This window comes from Strix aluco, chromosome 3 (assembly GCF_031877795.1).
Source record: "Strix aluco isolate bStrAlu1 chromosome 3, bStrAlu1.hap1, whole genome shotgun sequence".
NCBI lineage: Eukaryota > Metazoa > Chordata > Aves > Strigiformes > Strigidae > Strix > Strix aluco.
In genome coordinates, this window is record NC_133933.1 from 83,488,916 (window position 1) to 83,506,576 (window position 17,661).

Consider the following 17,661-nt stretch of genomic DNA (forward strand, 5'->3'; position numbering starts at 1 on the left):
AGCACCAGTTTAACTAATTGATGATGGTAATATGAGTAACACTTAACACAGCCTATGCCAGTTGGAGCTGCTTTAAATTTACTTCAGTATTAATGCAGGCAAATTCTTTCTGAATTTGAGTTCAGCTGTTTTCTTCCTATCTTGGGCGTTATTATCTTACACTTAAGAGGTAATTATGCCTGTGGTAGTGCAAAGGCAAGCCCTCTGACCTCCAGAACAAGTACTTCTCTTGCCCTGTAGTGCAGAAGGAATGTCAAGCCTATGTATTCTCTAAGAATTACATGAAACAAATCACAGCTGGACTGAAATAAGAATATAAATGGACTTCAGGCACTGTAATCTCTAATTACGTTCTAAGAAAACCTCCATTCAATGATTATCTACCTTTGGGTACATCTTAGCTCATTACACGTCTTCTTTCTTGACCTTCGTGTTCCCTAGGTTCATGCAGGCCTGCCCAAACTCTTCTTGAGAAGCAGGTTTGGGTTGTAATGTGTTGCTCTAAACATGTACTGACAGGATCAGCTTAGAAAACACCACCACCAGTCTAGTATGGCATGCAGTTTGGTGGCTTCCTGTGTGCTGTGTCTGGCCTCTTGAATTATGTTTTTTTTCTTTCCCACCACATACATTTGAATAGCTTTAATTTGGAAGATATATAGTTCACCTCTCCATCCTTAAACAAAGAGTCGTAGTACTGTCTTAGGAAATGGAGATGTATGTTTGAACTTCCTTATGCTGAAGAAGACACTAAATCCAGGTATTTAACTGCCTTTGCACATGCTGTAGCCATTAGGGTGTTATGTGGATGGTGCTGACACTTCTTTAAGATTGGGATCTCTACCAAATACAAGCCAATATCTTTTATGAAATAAAGGAATAAGTGTATCTTGTCACGGCATGATTCTAGATGATGAATTTTAAGTGATTTTTTTTTTTTAAAGCAAGCATTAACACCTGAGTCCAGTGCTAATGAATACCCTGAGTTGACCTTGCCAATAGGAAATAGTGTTGTTTTTTTCACTATTCTGAAGTATTCTTCAGCAGACATTTTCCAGGCACTTGAGCTTGACATAAATTTCTGGATTCTGTTGTTAAGGCTCAGTGCCTGAAAACTGGGTCTTCAGCCCAAAGCTGTAGGTTTTAGGCCCTTTGTTGGCTCTGACTTTGCATTTTGCGTGCTTTTTTTTTTAATTTTTAGATATTCATGACTTGAAATGCGAACAAGTTGGATAGCAAGTAAGTTCTGTAAGTGCATGAAGCATATAATGCTTTTTCTTTCTCTGGTTGTCATGTACTTTTACTTTAAGTCAATAGAAGTTTGTTTATGAATAGGGATACTATTTATCAAAAATAGGCACAAAAGCTCCTTAGTCCCACACCTTTTTAATTATTTCTCTAAAAAAAACCTCTGGGAAAATCTGCATATGCTCCACAGTGTAGATACTGTTAATAGAATAGCAAATGGCTTAGTTTTGTAACTATACCATAAACACCTTTTATGGCCCAGCTACACTCATACTGTCTTTTTCTAGATAACTATACTTGTGATATAGTTACTTAAGATCAGTATTAAGCATTTCAGTTAAGTGTGCTGGTATATTTAAAGCTTTTTTTTTGGTCTCTTTTCTTTAATAGGGCATGATATTGGAAATATGTAAGGATGTCATGCTTAGATTTAGTTGGTGTTCTTGAGTTCTGTTTTTTTGTTTCAGTTGGAGAGCTTTATCTTCCTGCCAAGAGATCTGTGGAACAGAGCTCAAGCAAGAAGTTTTTTTTCATTTGTATATACTGGGAGCTAATCATGGATACATTTTTAAGTGATCAAATCTTTTCCACAACTGATATCTTTATTTAACATCTATTTAATTATATTTCCATGACTCTTGCTCTGCGTGTGTGTCTCCCCTCCCAGCCTGCCCCCTCCACCCCAGCAGTCAAATTCTAGTGGTGCATGTTTGGGATGGAGTTATCAGGTGCTCACAGAGCTCTACCGTAAGGAACAATCTATAGACAGTTCAAACTCTTGAACCTAATGATGGTTAGAATGATTCTCTGGAGCTTTGAAACATTATTTGGTGTTTTGAGAGGCTTGTGTCTCTTCTACCATGTGTTCACTATAAGCAACATTGATTTTTTTTTTTTTTACATTTTTATAAATAACAGAATTAATGTGATTTGAATTTGAATATGACTTACCTCTTTTCAGTGTTCAAGGGTTATAATAGATTAGCATTGCTTCTTTCTTTTGTTAGCTACAGACAGACTGATTCAAATAGCAGTACTAGTCTTGGAGCACCGTAGAAGAATAGTAATGAATAACATAGCTGCAGCATGATAAGGGTTTCTCTGACCTCCACGTGGTAATGGAAGAACTCCTTGTTTAATATTTGATAAATGTCAGCTCACCTCTCTAGTGGAAGTAGTGAATGTATAGAAATGTGGTATGTAAAAGATACAAGAAGCTATACTTGGGTCTGTTTTGATTCTTCCTGTTGTGATAACTTTGTAACTGGTATTTAGATCAATTAAGGTGATGAGGAAAAAGTTCAGAATAAAAGCTTTACAAGAACAGTCCTATGTTTCCATAACCTGGAACTGTACACCTGGGTTCTCAGAAAGTGTAGTCCCTCCTGTTATAAGCTGGCATCTATGTGAGGAATATGTGGAGATTGTACTCCCAACAATGGGTAGCTTGCTTCAAGCTAGAAAATACAATAATTATACATCAATAATAATAATAATTATTGTACATTAAAGCCTTTAAAGTTTTGTCAAATTCATCCTTCAAAAATAATATTTTGGTCCAGAAAGTCTATAAGTGACCAAGCAGGGATGTCATACCCATACAGTGTGCTGGTATGTTCAGCAGTAGTACTGAATACAGCTGAATGACAGTCTGTTCCCACCATTGACTTGGATCTTTGTGTTCTGGCCTTTCTTCATTGCCTTCAAATGTGGAATATGAAACTGATTAGAAACTAAACCAAAACTTATTGCATTCAGGTGTTCTTGTTTAGAGACAAAAAATTAATGGCTATGGAGTAACTTAGTTTAAAGAAATCACTTTTACAAACTCATAGATATCAGAACTGTGGAAGTCATTTTAGAACACAGGAAATTTCATTCTTTTTAAAATAAGCTATTTACTTTTTTTGTTAATGCACATTTCTTAAATACTTTGTCAGTTTAAAGAAGTTGATGCTCCATTGAAAGTTCTGTAATTATTACTTTGTAAAAGAAAAAAAAACACATTGAAATTCCATGTATTGGAATCCTGTTAATTACCTCTTCTATCTAGGTATGGTAGCTTTTTCTTTGTAATGAAACTTCAGGTACATATAAACTGTGTGTGTAAAAAAAAAAAAAAAAAAAAAAAAAAATCTATTGAACAATGGACACTTTAAAAGGTAAATAAGTGTTGCTAGATGAATTTATTTTACATAAAAGATTTCTGTATGATAATGGAGTAATTTAATTTCTTCACAGATAATGAAACCGCTGTCTATACCCTAATGCCGATGGTTATGGCTGACCAGCACAGGTGAGAGCTGCTTAAATTTCCTTTTTTTAAGGTCCGAAAACCCAGCATGTTTGCTAGAGTTGTAGCTGCTAAAGCACTCTTGGGAGTTCTGCTGCTGAATTGCTGAGAGATATCTTCTGTTGCTGAAGTTAGTCACTGACTGTGTATATCCCTCCATATTCTTATCTGAGAAACCTGTTTTATTTTTTGCCATAGACAGGAGCTGGAATTTGTTCAGTTGATGCACATAGAGAAATTTGTCCTAGGACAAGAACAAAAGCATTGTTTTGTAACTGGGTTGTAGCTCTGAGTGTGTATTTATTGACGACATGGAAGCTCTTAGTCTCATTAGATGTCTCGGAAAGACATGGAATAAGAGCTGGACAATGAGATTGATACTTCTGGGATTCCTCAGATGAGCAGCTGTTTCTCTTACCCAGTTGTCCTCAGAGGGGTTAGGACCTGGGGGCTGTATAGTGCCAGCTAAGTGGTGCTACCTTCCAATAAGTTTTGTAGGCAAGCTGGTAGTAACTCTTCCTGAAACTATAAACTCTTTATCTAATCAGGATAAACATTGGTTCTGCTACATAGTATCTTGAGATTTGTGTGCAAGGGTTTTAAGTTATGTGATCAGCTCATTAGGGGAGGTTGAAATCATCAGTTCACTTGCAGTTTTGCCTGTTTTGAAATACTTTATCTTAACCAATTTTATCTTTACTAATTCATTAGAGCGTGAAGGGTCCTATTTAAATTTCTTATCCTATTGGCATGTCATGTGTCCTCCTGCTTCATCATGATGATTTCACATACTAGTTGTCCTTCTGAACTTTGCCTGTGTTTGGGAAAACTGCTGGATATGTACGGTGTCTGTGTTTGAGATAAGGAGGAAAATGGGAATTTATAGTTTTTCGAACCAAAGCTATTAATATGCTTGCTTTCCATATTTGTAAAGAAGTGATTTGGCCATCTGGTCTAATTCTTACTAGTTTATATTTGAAACAGTTGCTCAATGTCACAGTTAATTTTTTATGTACAAGTAAGAAGTGGAAGAGTGAAAGTACTATTAATATGCAAATACTTGAAGTTGTTGGAGGGAAAAGAAATAGTGATCAAGTAAGAAGTAAGAGTATTTGTGTAGAACTTACAGTATAGACTTTGCTTGGATATTGTGAGCTGTTTTTAAATTAAAATTATATTTCTGTTTGAAGGTCTGTCTCAGAGCTGCTATCAAATTCAAAATTTGATGTGAATTATGCATTTGGACGTGTGAAGAGAAGTTTGCTTCATATTGCAGCAAAGTAAGACTTACTTGAGTCCAGTCCAGAAGTTAACAATGAAAGTATTACCACAAATCTAAGGCACCAATGTAAGCTGGAAAACTCTGTAGTATCAGTTAACATTTTGTTTTTACACTTCCTTTTTGTATTTTGTTTGTTGTTTTAGAAATGTGCCTGCCTCATTGAGAGGACAGGTTTTACACATGGTATCAATGGCTTTCCAAATTCTAGTGAAGGAAGTCTTGGTAGATACTTTTTTCCTTTCTGTGAAATCTCAGTCTCTGAAGAAATGTAGCCATTATGTGTATCCTCTATAGCTGGGTTACTCTTGCCTTTGTAGATTTAGAGAAATCTTGTCTGCAGGTGCTGCTTGTTTTTGAAGTATTCTAAGTGGGAAGATCTTGGATGTTCATTGGGAAGCAACTATTCCAAAGTACTTCATGTGACCATAACTGAAAGGACTATGACTTGGCCACTAACTTCTAATGAATTTATGTATCCTAGATAAAGGACTGAAGTGCAAATTTAAAATCCGTGACCTAGATTATTTATTATTTATATAGCTCTTTCATATGGGTAAATCTATATTGCCAAAACCAGCCAGATTAACATAACCTTAATAGAAATGAGCCAGGTAGTCTTTGAAATGTCCTTTCAGGAAACTAAACTTTAAACTAATGAATGAATGCTCTATATTTGGGTCCCATTTTAAATATTTTGAAAGTTCTTAGATGTAAACTGTTAAAAAAAAAAAAAAGAAATAATAGTAGAATGCATATAAATAGCAGGTATTTGGGCACAGTAAAGGTATAAAGGTAGAATTTCCAGCTTTTTAATCAGAATGTTTTAGAAGAACCAGTTTCCCAAACGTTCCATCTCAGACTTACATGCTGCTTATGTAAAATCTACTTAAGAAAGTACTTAAAAAATGCAAGCAAATTTTTAGCATACATCTTAGAAGTATCTTTGAAAACTGTATTTATTGATCATAAAACCCAAGAAATTGTGTTACACTTAGTTTCTGGTTTTTCTTTTATCTTGGCTAGTTGTTGGGTCATTAAGAGGTCATTGAGATGCTGTTTTTGCAAGTTATTGTACAGCTAGTCTTCAGTTTCTTTGGGTGGTTGTGTAGCAGCTCTGTCATTGGGAAGACTAGTAACAATGGATAAGCTGGTCGTGACAGATAGAAAAGTACTATATGTTTATCCTTCCAATCAGCTCTTCCTCTTGAAGAGTTCAGGAGTAAGATAAACATATAATGCAAAGTTTCTGTGATCTTGGTGACATTGATTATCCTGAAGAGCTGCTATATTATGAAAAGTAGAAGGGAGTTACAGGTTCAAAACAAATAGCAAAGAAATATTTATATGAGTTTTAGAATTTTTCTGATACTTAAACTTGTAAATGTAACTTCCAGACACTGAAGTGTAACAAAAATGTTGGAATTGTTATTTAATGGAAAATTCAGTCCTGTAAATAGATTAAAGATGAGGGTAGTGAGAGGAGATAGTAAGTAAAACATTTTAAACAGTTTACATTTTAAACAATTGGCAGTTTTAATGATTCACTGTTGGGTTTTAAAGTAACTAAAATCACATAGAAGGCTAGCATCTATTCATTAGTACAAGTTATGATCAGTCAGTTCCCACTGCATTTAAATGTATTTGTTAGCTCTGTGTAACATGAACTATGAGGGTGTAAAAATGGTTTTGTGTGAAGACTTTCTGCTAAATGTAATCTGTATATAGTATTGCTGTTGTCTTTATGTCAATATAGATGTGGTTTGTAAATATCCTTGTTACAGTTTTTTCCTTCCTTATTTTGTTCTTAGCTGTGGATCAGTTGAATGCCTTGTTCTGTTATTAAAAAAAGGAGCAAATCCAAACTATCAGGACATTTCAGGATGCACACCTCTCCATTTAGCAGCAAGGAATGGGTAAGGAAAAAGTTTTTAAAACCCTTAAAAAGGTTATGTGCATAATTGTAGAATCATAGAATGGCTTGGATTGGAAGGGACCTTAAAGATCATCTAGTTCCAACCCCCTGCCATGGACAGGGACAACTTCCACTAGATCAGGTTCTTCAAAGCCCCGTCCAACCTGGCCTTGAACACTGCCAGGGAGGGGACAACCACAACTTCTCTGGGCAGCCTGTTCCAGTGTCTTGCCACCCTCACAGGAAAGAATTTCTTCCTTATATCTAATCTAAATTTACCCTTTTTCAGTTTAAAACTGTTACTCCTCATCCTATCACTATGCTCCCTGATAAGGATTCCCTCCCCATCTTTCCTGTAGGCCCCCTTTAAGTACTGGAAGACTGCTATAAGGTGTTCCCAGAGCCTTCTCTTCTCTAGGCAGAACAACCCCAACTCTCTCAGCCTGTCCTTGTAAGGGAGGTGCTCCAACCCCCTGATCATCCTCATGGCCCTCCTCTGGACCTGCTCAAGCAGGTCCATGTCCTTCTTATACTGGCAGCCCCAGAGCTGGACACAGGACTCCAGATGGGGTCTCATGAGAACAGAGTAGAGGGGGAAAATCACCTCCCTCGACCTGCTGGCCACAATTCTCTTGACGCAGCCTGGGATACGATTGGCTTTCTGGGCTGTAAGCGCACATTGCTGGCTCATAGTTTTCAATCCACTACTACCCCCAAGTCCTTCTCTTCGGGGCTGCTGTCAATCCACTCATCTCCCAGCCTGTATTTGTGCTTGGGATTGCTCCGACCCATGTGCAGGACCTTGCACTTGGCCTTGTTGAACTTCATGAGGTTTGCACAGGCCCACCTCTCCAGCCTGTCAAGGTCCCTCTGGATGGCATCTCCCTTCCCTCCAGCGTGTCGACCACACCACACAGCTTGGTGTCGCTGGCAAACTTGCTGAGGGTGCACTCAATCCCACTGTCCATGTCACCACCAAAGATGTTAAACAGCACCAGTCCCAACATTGACCCCTGAGGAATGTCACTTGTCACTGCTCTCCACTTAGACTTTGAGCTGTTGACCACAGCTCTTTCGGTGGGACCATTCAGGCAGTTCCTTATGAACCAAGTGGTCCATCTGTCAGATCCATGTCTCCAATTTACAGACAAGGATGTTGTGTGGAACAGTCTGAAAAGCTGTTCACAAGTCCAGGTAGATAATGTCAGTTGATCTATCTTCATCCATCAACATTGTATTCCAGTTGTAGAAGGCCACCAACTCATCAGGCACTAGTGAAGCCATGTTGGCTGTCACCAATCACCTTATTTTTCATGTGCCCTAGCATAGTTTCCAGGAGGATCCACTCCATGATCTTGCTGGGCACAGAGGTGAGACTGACTGGCCTGTAGTTCACTGGGTCCTCTTTATTTCCCTTTTTAAAAATGGGGATTATGTTTCCCCTTTTCCAGTCATTGGGAACTTCAGTGTCCTGCCACGATTTCTCAAATATGATGGATAGTGGCTTGGCTACTTCATCTGCCAGTTCTCTCAGGACCTGTGAATGCATCTCATCAGGTCCCATGGACTTGTGCACCTTCAGGTTCGTTAGATGGTCTTGAACCTGATGATCTCCTACAGTGGGTGGTTCTTCATACTCCCAGTCCCCACCTTTGCCTTCTGCATTTTGGGTGGTGTGGCTGGAGCCCTTGCTGGTGAAGACTGAGGCAAAAAGTTTGAGTACCTCAGCCTTCTCCATATCCGGGGTAACCACGTCTCCCGTTCCCTTCTGGAGAGGGCCCACATTTTCCCTAGTCTTCCTTTTACCACTGACATACCTATAGAATCTTGTTGCCCCTGACAGCCCTGGCCAGATTAATTGTATCGGGGCTTTGGCCTTCCTAAGCTGATCCCTGGTTGCTCAGTTTGTCTGTATTCATCCCAGGCTACTTGTCCTTGCTTACACCCTCTGTAGGCTTCGTTTTTGTGTTTGAGCTTGTCCAGGAGCTCCTTGTTCATCCGTGCAGGACTCCTGGTGTTTTTGCCCAACTTCTTTGTCAGGATGCATCACTCCTGAACTTGGAGGAGGTGACCCTTGAATATTAACCAGCTTTCTTGGGCCCCTCTTCCCTTCAAGGCTTTATCCCATGGTACTTTGCCAAGCAGATCCCTGAAGAGGCTGAAGTCTGCTCTCCTGAAGTCAGCTCAAGTGCATTACTACCCTGGACATGTTCTACAATATTTTTGCATAGTTCAAACAAAATACTTTGGTTTTCACTTTTGAAAATAGGGATGGCGTGTTTACAGGGAACGTGGCAGTTAAAATCCATAATTTGAATATTCAGAAAATAATTTTTTAGAAATAGGAAGTTATGTCTAAAATGCCCATTTCAGTGCCATTTTAGTGTTAGGCAGGAGCTTAATGATTGTTACAACAGTGATCAAACAAGGGATCCATTCACCTTCCAGTTAGCTAAATAAGAAAAGATTTCAAAGAGGACACTGGAGGATCTGAAAGGGTTCAGAGATTGCAGATTTTTCTCAGATAGTGTATCCAAATACCTTTTTACCACAAGGAAAGGAATACAAAGTTTGCCTGCACAATATTAGGAGAGGGTAAAGAAAATGAAGCAAACTCAAAACAGTGAGCAAGCACCTTTTTAAGATCTTTTAAGATCTTATTTCTCGTAGTATGTGGAAACACACAGCTGATAATGGTAACACTGTCTTTTTCTTTTTAGAGCATGTATGTGTTACCAGCCATGATACAATTCAGTTACTGTACTTCAAATGAGGAGGAGGTAGTGTTTAATGGCTTTTAGGTATGTGGGAGGAGTATTTGTAGGAGAAGGGAGAATGAAGCAGCCAAATGGTACATGATGAAATTCAGAAATACACCCAGGAGACAGTTATGTGGAAAGGAGGCATGAGAAAGGTGTGAGAGGTACCAAATAAAAGGAAAAATAAGAATAAAATCTTAAGGATAAAGTACTTAGAGCATTAGAGAGAGAGAGAGAGCACTAAAAGACCAAACAAAACATGAAGTAGGAAAAACAGTAACTGCCTTAATGAAAGTAGGGGTGTACTTGCCAAAGGTTTACATAGGGTTACAATGAGTGTCTCATTAAATAATGTTTTAGTGGTCTACTGTAAATGTGTTCACTGAAGTGTACAGATGATGATGAACTTCATGGATTTCCATTAGCAGATTTCTAGCTTCTTGTCTTGGGAGTGTAGTTCATGCTGAGCTGAAGCTGTTAGACTGGTGGTTAAGTACTTCTACACTTTCCACAAAAACATTCAGCTACACAGCTATGTTTTTAGCCCTGTGCCACACTAGCACTGTTTGAGTCTCTAGTGCTACTTCTCTTTTTCACATGCTCAGTACCATAGAGATCACTTCTGAGTACGAGAGAAATCACTTTTTCACATGCTGAATACCATAATCCTTACAAAGTAAAACTACCTGCTGTGGTTTGTACAATGATGAATTAGAGTGCGTGGAGCTCTAAGAAGATACTTGGTCTTTGTAAATAATTTTCCCTGGTTGGGTTTTAATGTATTCTTTTGTTTATAGCCAGAAGAAATGTATGAGCAAGCTGCTGGAATACAGTGCAGATGTCAACATTTGTAATAACGAAGGCTTGACTGCAGTAAGTGCTGTTTGATTATCATGGTGCTCTTAAACTGAATTAAGAATTTGAAGATTCTCATTTCTTAAGCTTCTGCCATCTTACATGTAAATAAACAAAACTGCTGTGTGTCCTGTGCCCTTAAGAATCAAAAGATGTGATCAAAGTAGTAAGCATATGATAGTATTGTTCAAAGCTTCTCTTTGTGAAAATGTTGACCGTAGTACAGTCAGGTTTAAAACCATATTTATGAAATACTTATTGCTAAAGGAAATATATATGTCATAATTTTGTGCTTAGATTCATTGGTTGGCTGTCAATGGACGAACAGAATTGCTTCATGATCTTGTTCAGCATGTCAGTAATGTAGATGTTGAAGATGCAATGGGACAGACAGCCCTTCATGTAGCTTGTCAAAATGGACACAAGACTGTAAGTTTCTAAATTTTATTAACATATCGGATTTGTGAAGAATTGGGTAATGCCTTAGTGTTGCTGTGTGTGTTTTTATAAATTTCAGTCTGGTAATGAATAGAAGTGTGAAGAACTCTGTTGTTTGTCTTAGTTTTGACTGCATACACTTTTATGGGAACGACTAATTTATTCTTGTGGAGATGATTGATCTCAGTGTTTATAGGAGTTTAAGTGACTTTATACTATTCAGCAGTTCTGTAGTACTGTTATTGCCTGGTTGATTGCAGGTTTTGATGTAATGTTAAACATCTGAAAATGTTCTTCCTTTTTAGAATGTTTGATTCATAATTGTACCAGCTATTATGTGCTTTTGAAACCTGAAATGATCTTAATTTACTGTGAATAAAAAATGAACACAGAGTTGGGTCAGTTAAATATTTAACATTAGGAGTAAAAAACTTCACATAGACTCTTCTTTTATTGGTCTGTGTGAATAATTTTTAGGCCTGGCCTTGCATTAAGACTGACTATTTACTCTCAGACTACAGGTCTGGATGCTTTACTTGAACTGCATAACTCTATATGGCTGTAATACAGACTGCCTCCAGGACTATTTACTGTTCAAAAAAAATTGTCTTTCTACCCAGATTGTTTCTGTTGTCACTGTCAGAACTCGACTTTGGAAGACCAAATTCTGAGAAGCTGTTATCTATAGACTTAACTACTTTGTGACTGGAATATAGCAAAAGTTGTTTGAGAGTCTGCTCAATGTTTTAATATTTAAAACTTCAGCTTATGATAAGGCTGTTTATGGCTGTCACTAACTTGAGATTTACTTCTTTAAAAAGTGTCATTTTTCTTTTTAAATGGCCTGTAGTTCCAGGGGTCTTTGAGATGAGCTGAAGTTCAATAAAATGCATTGTTATTAAAATGGGAGGTTCAAAAGAAGCTTTATGAGCCCTGACAGCTGTGATTTTCCATACAGTGTTTAGGAATTTTGGTTTTCAGATTCATTACTGAAAATTAAATCCTTCAGTGTAATTAGACATGCATGAAACTAAATAGTTGCAAGCCAATAGGCTTTTCTGTTGCTCTTTTTCTAATGCTGGTATTTTCTTCTGTTCTAGACAGTGCAGTGTTTGCTAGACAGTGGTGCAGATATAAACAGGCCGAACGTGTCAGGAGCAACTCCACTCTATTTTGCTTGCAGGTTGTATATTCTTAACTTTTGAATACTGTGCTAAAAGTGAAATAATTGTATGGAGGTTTTTTTTCCTTTCTGCAATAACAACGATTAGAAAGCACAACATTTAGGAAACATAAAAGCTGACTGGTATTTAATCTTGCCTCATGCTTGAATGTAGTTTAGTGTCTCATCTAAGTACTTAGTACTACAGGCTTATATACCTCTTTCTAACAGACAGGTTAAGCACATAGCCATGCATGTTCTAGCATGAGTCATAAATCAATGACTGCTGAACTTTTTCTGAAGAAAATGAGATTTATCAATTTGGATTATTTTGAGTAAACTAAAAATGCAGCCTTTCATAATGCAAGTTTGACTATTCTTTAATGTACATTATAGTATTACAGTGAAGAGGTGCTTCAAGTAGGCTGTTAGTCTTGGCTCCTTTTTGAGATCTGGTAGCTGACTCTGTTTGCACTGGGGTAAAGTCTGGTACATTAGATTAATCTGTTGGTTTCCTGGGCTGGAAGGACGTGAATGAGGACATCTCAGCTGGGAACTATTGAGAGACCAGTGAAGCTACTTGTTAACCCTCAGTTGTTAATTATCACTTTTCCTGTGCCCTTCCTGAACTGTCAGTGCAGGCAGCCTTGGTGTGTTCTAGCACAGCAAATACTCATATACATTTGTGTAAAGGGTGCACTGCAAACTAGCTTGTAATACAAAACTTCGTTGAAAAACCTGTATCTGTAACCTTAATTGCTATGTCTTTTGTATCAGTCTTTCACCACCCTTTAGATGCTTCTGTGTTATGTTTGTCAGTATATGCACTAAATATCAGTGAAGGCAATAGTCAACTAGTGTTTCAGTGATTTTTAGTGAAGTCAGTATCTAATCACTGGTACCCAATTTCTCACTTTCTTCAGAAGAAAGGGTTTTGGAAAGTATATGCTCGTAAATGTTGAGGGGTATATAAACTTTAGTCTTATTTTTTTCTAGGCAATGATGGCCTGTTGGAATAGTTGTGAAATTCTCAACTCAGAGAAACATAAGTGTCCTATACAACCTGTAAATAGATGACTGAGACTGATATAGACTCTGAGTGGAAAAGTAAAACTCATCACTCTTCACATTTAAAGGCTAGGCAAAACATTCACATGTATTGGTTAAAAGAAATTAGAGCCAATATTGAACTCTCGTGCAAAAAAAATCCATAAGTTTTATCAAAAAAAATTATTTACTAATGATTTACTGATGGTTAAAGCACAGAACTCAGTGAAGAAGACTGTGAAATAAATTAGGGTGTGAATTGAGAAAGCTTTTTTTGCAGGAAATGCAGTTCATACATATTTATGAGGCTAGGCGAAGATGAATCATTTCAGAACGATGAAGGTGACTCCGGCTTGATAAATGGCCCATACCTAATTTTGCACTGTGCTTCTGCAGTGGCCTTGAAAGGTAGTGGAAGTAGCCTTATCTTCCATCCTGTGTTTCTGCTTAGTTTCATACCGTAACTATTTGTTTTCTCTTAGCTTATGTTGGTTTTGTTTGTTAGATGCAATAAAGTCAGATTTATCACTCATAGTAGAGCATAAGTACTGTATTAACTCCCTTTCTCTCTTCTTTTGAATAGCCATGGTCAGAGAGACACTGCACAAATTCTTTTGATGAGAGGAGCCAAGTATTTATCAGACAAAAATGGTATTACTCCACTGGACCTCTGTGTACAGGTATTGTTAGCAACACTCATTTTCTGTGAACTTCTGTCTTTACTACGGTGTCACGTGATTAGCGTTTTTTATTTTTAAGGGCCATGAAAGATGGTAGTCCTTTGGCAAAACAGAAATGAAAAAATAATTTTTTTGCAATTAAATTGATCCTACAGGCAGGTTCCCAATTTGTACCCTTTGCAAAAGTCTTTAACATCTTTAACACTTTGCAAGATTGAAGCTTATGAGAAACGAAGAGTTTGCAGAACTCCATTTGACTAGAAAGTTTGAGAATCCTTGGTGTAATGGTAATGGATACTGTTTAGGTCTGCCTAACTGTTAACAAGTAAGAGGTAAAGGCGTGCATAAAGGAGTGATGATATTTTTTCAACCTCAACTACTAGATTTTCTTATATTACTAATGAAAACAAACAGCTTACATGGTGCTGACTGTTACTTTTCAAAGGTATTCCAAATACTATATCTGGATGAAGAACAAAAATCTTAAGCATTTTCAACTGTGCAAAACACAGTCTTTCTTGCTTGATACCAAATGTTGTTTGTACTACTTGCTAGGGTGTCTTTTCTTGGCTTGTGAACACACATTTTTCTATAGGATCAATTTAAGGTCAGTGTGTAAATAACACGAATGGAAGCTTTTGAACCTTTGCTAGTAATTAGCAGACTAGAAAACTGAACTGGAGGCTAAAAAAAAATCACTGCACTTAGTGGACATCCCATTACCTTGGTTCATGTCTTTAGTTTGACAGGATAAAGTTGAAATGTTCAAATCTTTTGCTGTACTAGCATATTATTTTAATCTCAAGTTATTTAATGTCTGAAGATTTCTCATGTGCCTAAGACCTGCAATTGAAGTAGCTGTGTGTGTGTGGTAGACCGCGGTCTCCAGTACCTGTGGGATATTCTTGGAATGTTTAACTCTGAAAAATTTCAGACTATCTGTGGAAGGTCTTGGTCAAGTTAGGTTACTTACAGCATTTCTTTTTGGATATAAGAAATCCTAATAAGTCCTCAGCTGCAGTTGCTCAGAAGTGTCATATCACTATAGTGTCTCACTACTGACTCAACTGTGAAGCTTAGAGTTTTTTTCTTCTTTATTATGGTAAAATGCCTTACCATTACCATAAAACCAGAGGAAGTCTAGTCAGTTTTGAGGCTTTCTGCAGCCACAGACCTGTAAGGCAGTATACCAATGTGTACTTTAATGGTATTATTCTTAGTTTTTATGATTAGTGTTCTGAACGTCTGTGTCAGTCTCCACTTCATACATCAAAATTCTGTCAACTTTTTTTAGGTGTGAGTAGTGACACCTGGTGTTTGCTGTTTTGTAGTGATGATCTTACTGTGTTCAAGATGATCTAGTTTACAAGTTCATGATACTAAGTAAAAAAGGAGAAAAAATATTTTCTTTTACATCAAGGGTTTTTATGCTTTGCTTACAGGTTTGCTTTTCAGAGTAGATACATGTTTTTAGAAGTCTGAAATTATATAATCATATACTTCTTGCCAACATGGTATTACCTTGGTCTTGAAGAGCTGACTTTCATTAAGTCTTGTGGATTCTGGGTGGTTTTAATTTTAATACTAATTTCTTGGCACCAGGAACAATTAAATTAATCTGTTTAATGAATCTCTTATCACTGAGGTGAGTTATAAACTGTCATGCAAAGAGAAGGAGCCTCTGGAGTTGCAGCATTTAATACATTACACAGTCATCTTTCTAATGTAGAATTTGATGTGTATTCAGATGTTAGGTGTCTGCTTAAAAATGCAACTGTGTTAAATAAGAGTTTGATACAAATAAACCACAAATTCAAGTTCTGTTCTTTCCAAAAAACATTCTTTGCAAAAGGTTGTTAAGTTGGTCTGAGCTGTTGATGTAAGGCACAAGGGGAATTGTGCTTGTGTATTACTTCTAAGGATAAACCCATGAAGGGGTTATTTAACTTATTTCTTCCTTTAATAAGTCAGACTTGTGCCTTATGAACCTTTAGGAAGATACTTGTTTTGAAGGATTCGATTCTGGGTGTAATGAGGTAGATGGGTGTCATCCATCACCAATAGGAAGAGAAGCTAAATATTGCACTGTTTTTAATCTTTGGTAAATTGTTAGGTGGAGTGTTGTTCAAATGTAACTTTGGCTTCCTAAGTAGGAAAGTGTTTCAAAAAACAGAAGAAAGGGAGCACATATATGTGAGCCAATATACTGAAAGAATTTGATTCCATCTTCTCCTGAACATTTTGAGATATCTAACTTCGATACATTATTGAATTTCAGTTAATTTCAAATTTCTCCATACAGCATTTAAAAAAAAAAAAAATTGTAATCCTCAGACGTTTTAATGCCTATAATAGTATAAACCCCAATTCTAATGTTTCTTGTAATTAAAATGGTTTTTGAACTATTGCTTTTTATAGGGTGGTTATGGAGAGACTTGTGAAGTCTTAATACAATACCATCCTCGACTTTTCCAGACAATAATTCAAATGACGCAGAATGAAGATCTACGGGAAAACATGGTAATACAGTATTATGTGTTTTATAGTCACTGATCTGTGTTGTGGAGATTTGATTGCTTAATATGAGTGTCCTGATTAGAAGACACTACTAGCAGTTGACTGTCAGCACCACAGTAGTTGACCACTATCTATTTTTCTTTCGCTCCTGGAAAATATACAGTCTTCACATAGTGTTTTTTTTTTTTTAAACACAAGAATTTGGGATTAAATGTAGGATCTATTTTAATTTAGTTTTCTAACTTTGCATATTTGGCAAAGTGATCTAGACAGTGTAGGAATTGAAAGAGCAGACTTGTTGCAAGCTTCAATACAAAGGTGGTGGTAGAGCATTTTATACTTTACTTCATTTAGTGATTATCTGCAGATACCCATTCTAGGATGTGTCTTGAGGCTTGAATCATCTAGAATGACTTGAACATTTGAAGTATGAGTGCTTTTCTGTATGAAGTTGCTTGTACAATTAGAGTGTAAAAGATTGCAGCTGTGATTTCATTTGGTTATTATTGCTGTAGATGAAACTATTCTGTTCTGTTTCCAGTGGTACTTAAATACCTTGTTTCTTTTGTTATTGTGGGGTAGTGCAATCTAAAGCAAAGAAAAGAATTTTTGTTTCTTGATTGTGTGAGGGGAAGGAAGCATGGAGTGCTCTTTTCCCCTTCCAGATCTGGCTAGCTGTGGGTTTTTAATATATTGCTTTCTTGAAAATAGCTGAAAACAGTTTTACAGATTGTAAATTAAAAATAAAGAATAGATTCAGTAAGATATTGATTGCCACTTCACTGAACTTGGTTTGCTAGATTTGTGAAGTTTTTATTGTTCTCTGTAATCCCATTACTTCCAATACAAGACTGAGGATTTATAAGTCTATATAGAAACAATGTTTAAATTTCTGACACAGGGCTGAGTTTCACAAAGTAAAATGACAGAGGTGAGAATTCTCAAAGTGTATGTTAGAAGCATGGGGAGATGGTGTAGATGATTTCAAATAAGAGAAAGTTAAAAGAACTAAAACCATGGAACAAAAAAGACTTTCTGCAGAAAGGTGAAGGGCAAGACATATTATCATATATTGTAGAAGTGAAGACAGTAAGTGTGAAGAATGTTTTATCTGTCTGAGTAATGGTGCAGGTGTGTGCAAAAACAAGATCTGACTGAGAGAGTATGCAAAATGTATTAGATAATACATGGTATAGTTATGCTTCATTGCCAAAATGGAAACATGTTTTAAGTGTGGTTTTCTATGGCCAAGTCTGAGCTGTTCTGCCCAAAACCAGTTCATGTTATCTGGAAGTGATGACATGAAGAGACAGGATGTATGTTAGAAGTCAGGACTCATGTTTTAAATGTTTTTGACAAACTGGAAAAATTATGCCGACTGCAGGGAGAAAGATAATGCCTTAGCCATTTGTAGCTAGAGATTCAACTGAACCTTGAGAAGAACTTTCACACAGTCAAGGACAGTGAA

At 36.9% G+C, this 17,661-nt stretch overlaps 1 protein-coding gene across 7 annotated transcripts in view; it reads left to right on the forward strand.

Annotated features, from left to right (window-relative positions):
• HACE1 (HECT domain and ankyrin repeat containing E3 ubiquitin protein ligase 1) overlaps positions 1-17,661 on the forward strand; it is a 56,810-nt gene that overhangs the window by 1,253 nt on the left and 37,896 nt on the right. For 4 of the 7 annotated variants that reach the window (XM_074819447.1, XM_074819442.1, XM_074819445.1 and 1 more), the window contains exons 2-9: positions 3,490-3,544; positions 4,732-4,821; positions 6,632-6,736; positions 10,292-10,367; positions 10,647-10,778; positions 11,888-11,970; positions 13,580-13,676; positions 16,095-16,196. In XM_074819447.1, coding sequence (XP_074675548.1) covers positions 3,490-3,544; positions 4,732-4,821; positions 6,632-6,736; positions 10,292-10,367; positions 10,647-10,778; positions 11,888-11,970; positions 13,580-13,676; positions 16,095-16,196 — 740 coding nt within the window. Of the gene's footprint in view, positions 1-1,201; positions 1,249-3,489; positions 3,545-4,731; positions 4,890-6,631; positions 6,737-10,291; positions 10,368-10,646; positions 10,779-11,887; positions 11,971-13,579; positions 13,677-16,094; positions 16,197-17,661 lie in introns of those variants that run through there. The other 3 variants (XM_074819443.1, XM_074819444.1, XM_074819448.1) reach the window with 3 other exon arrangements.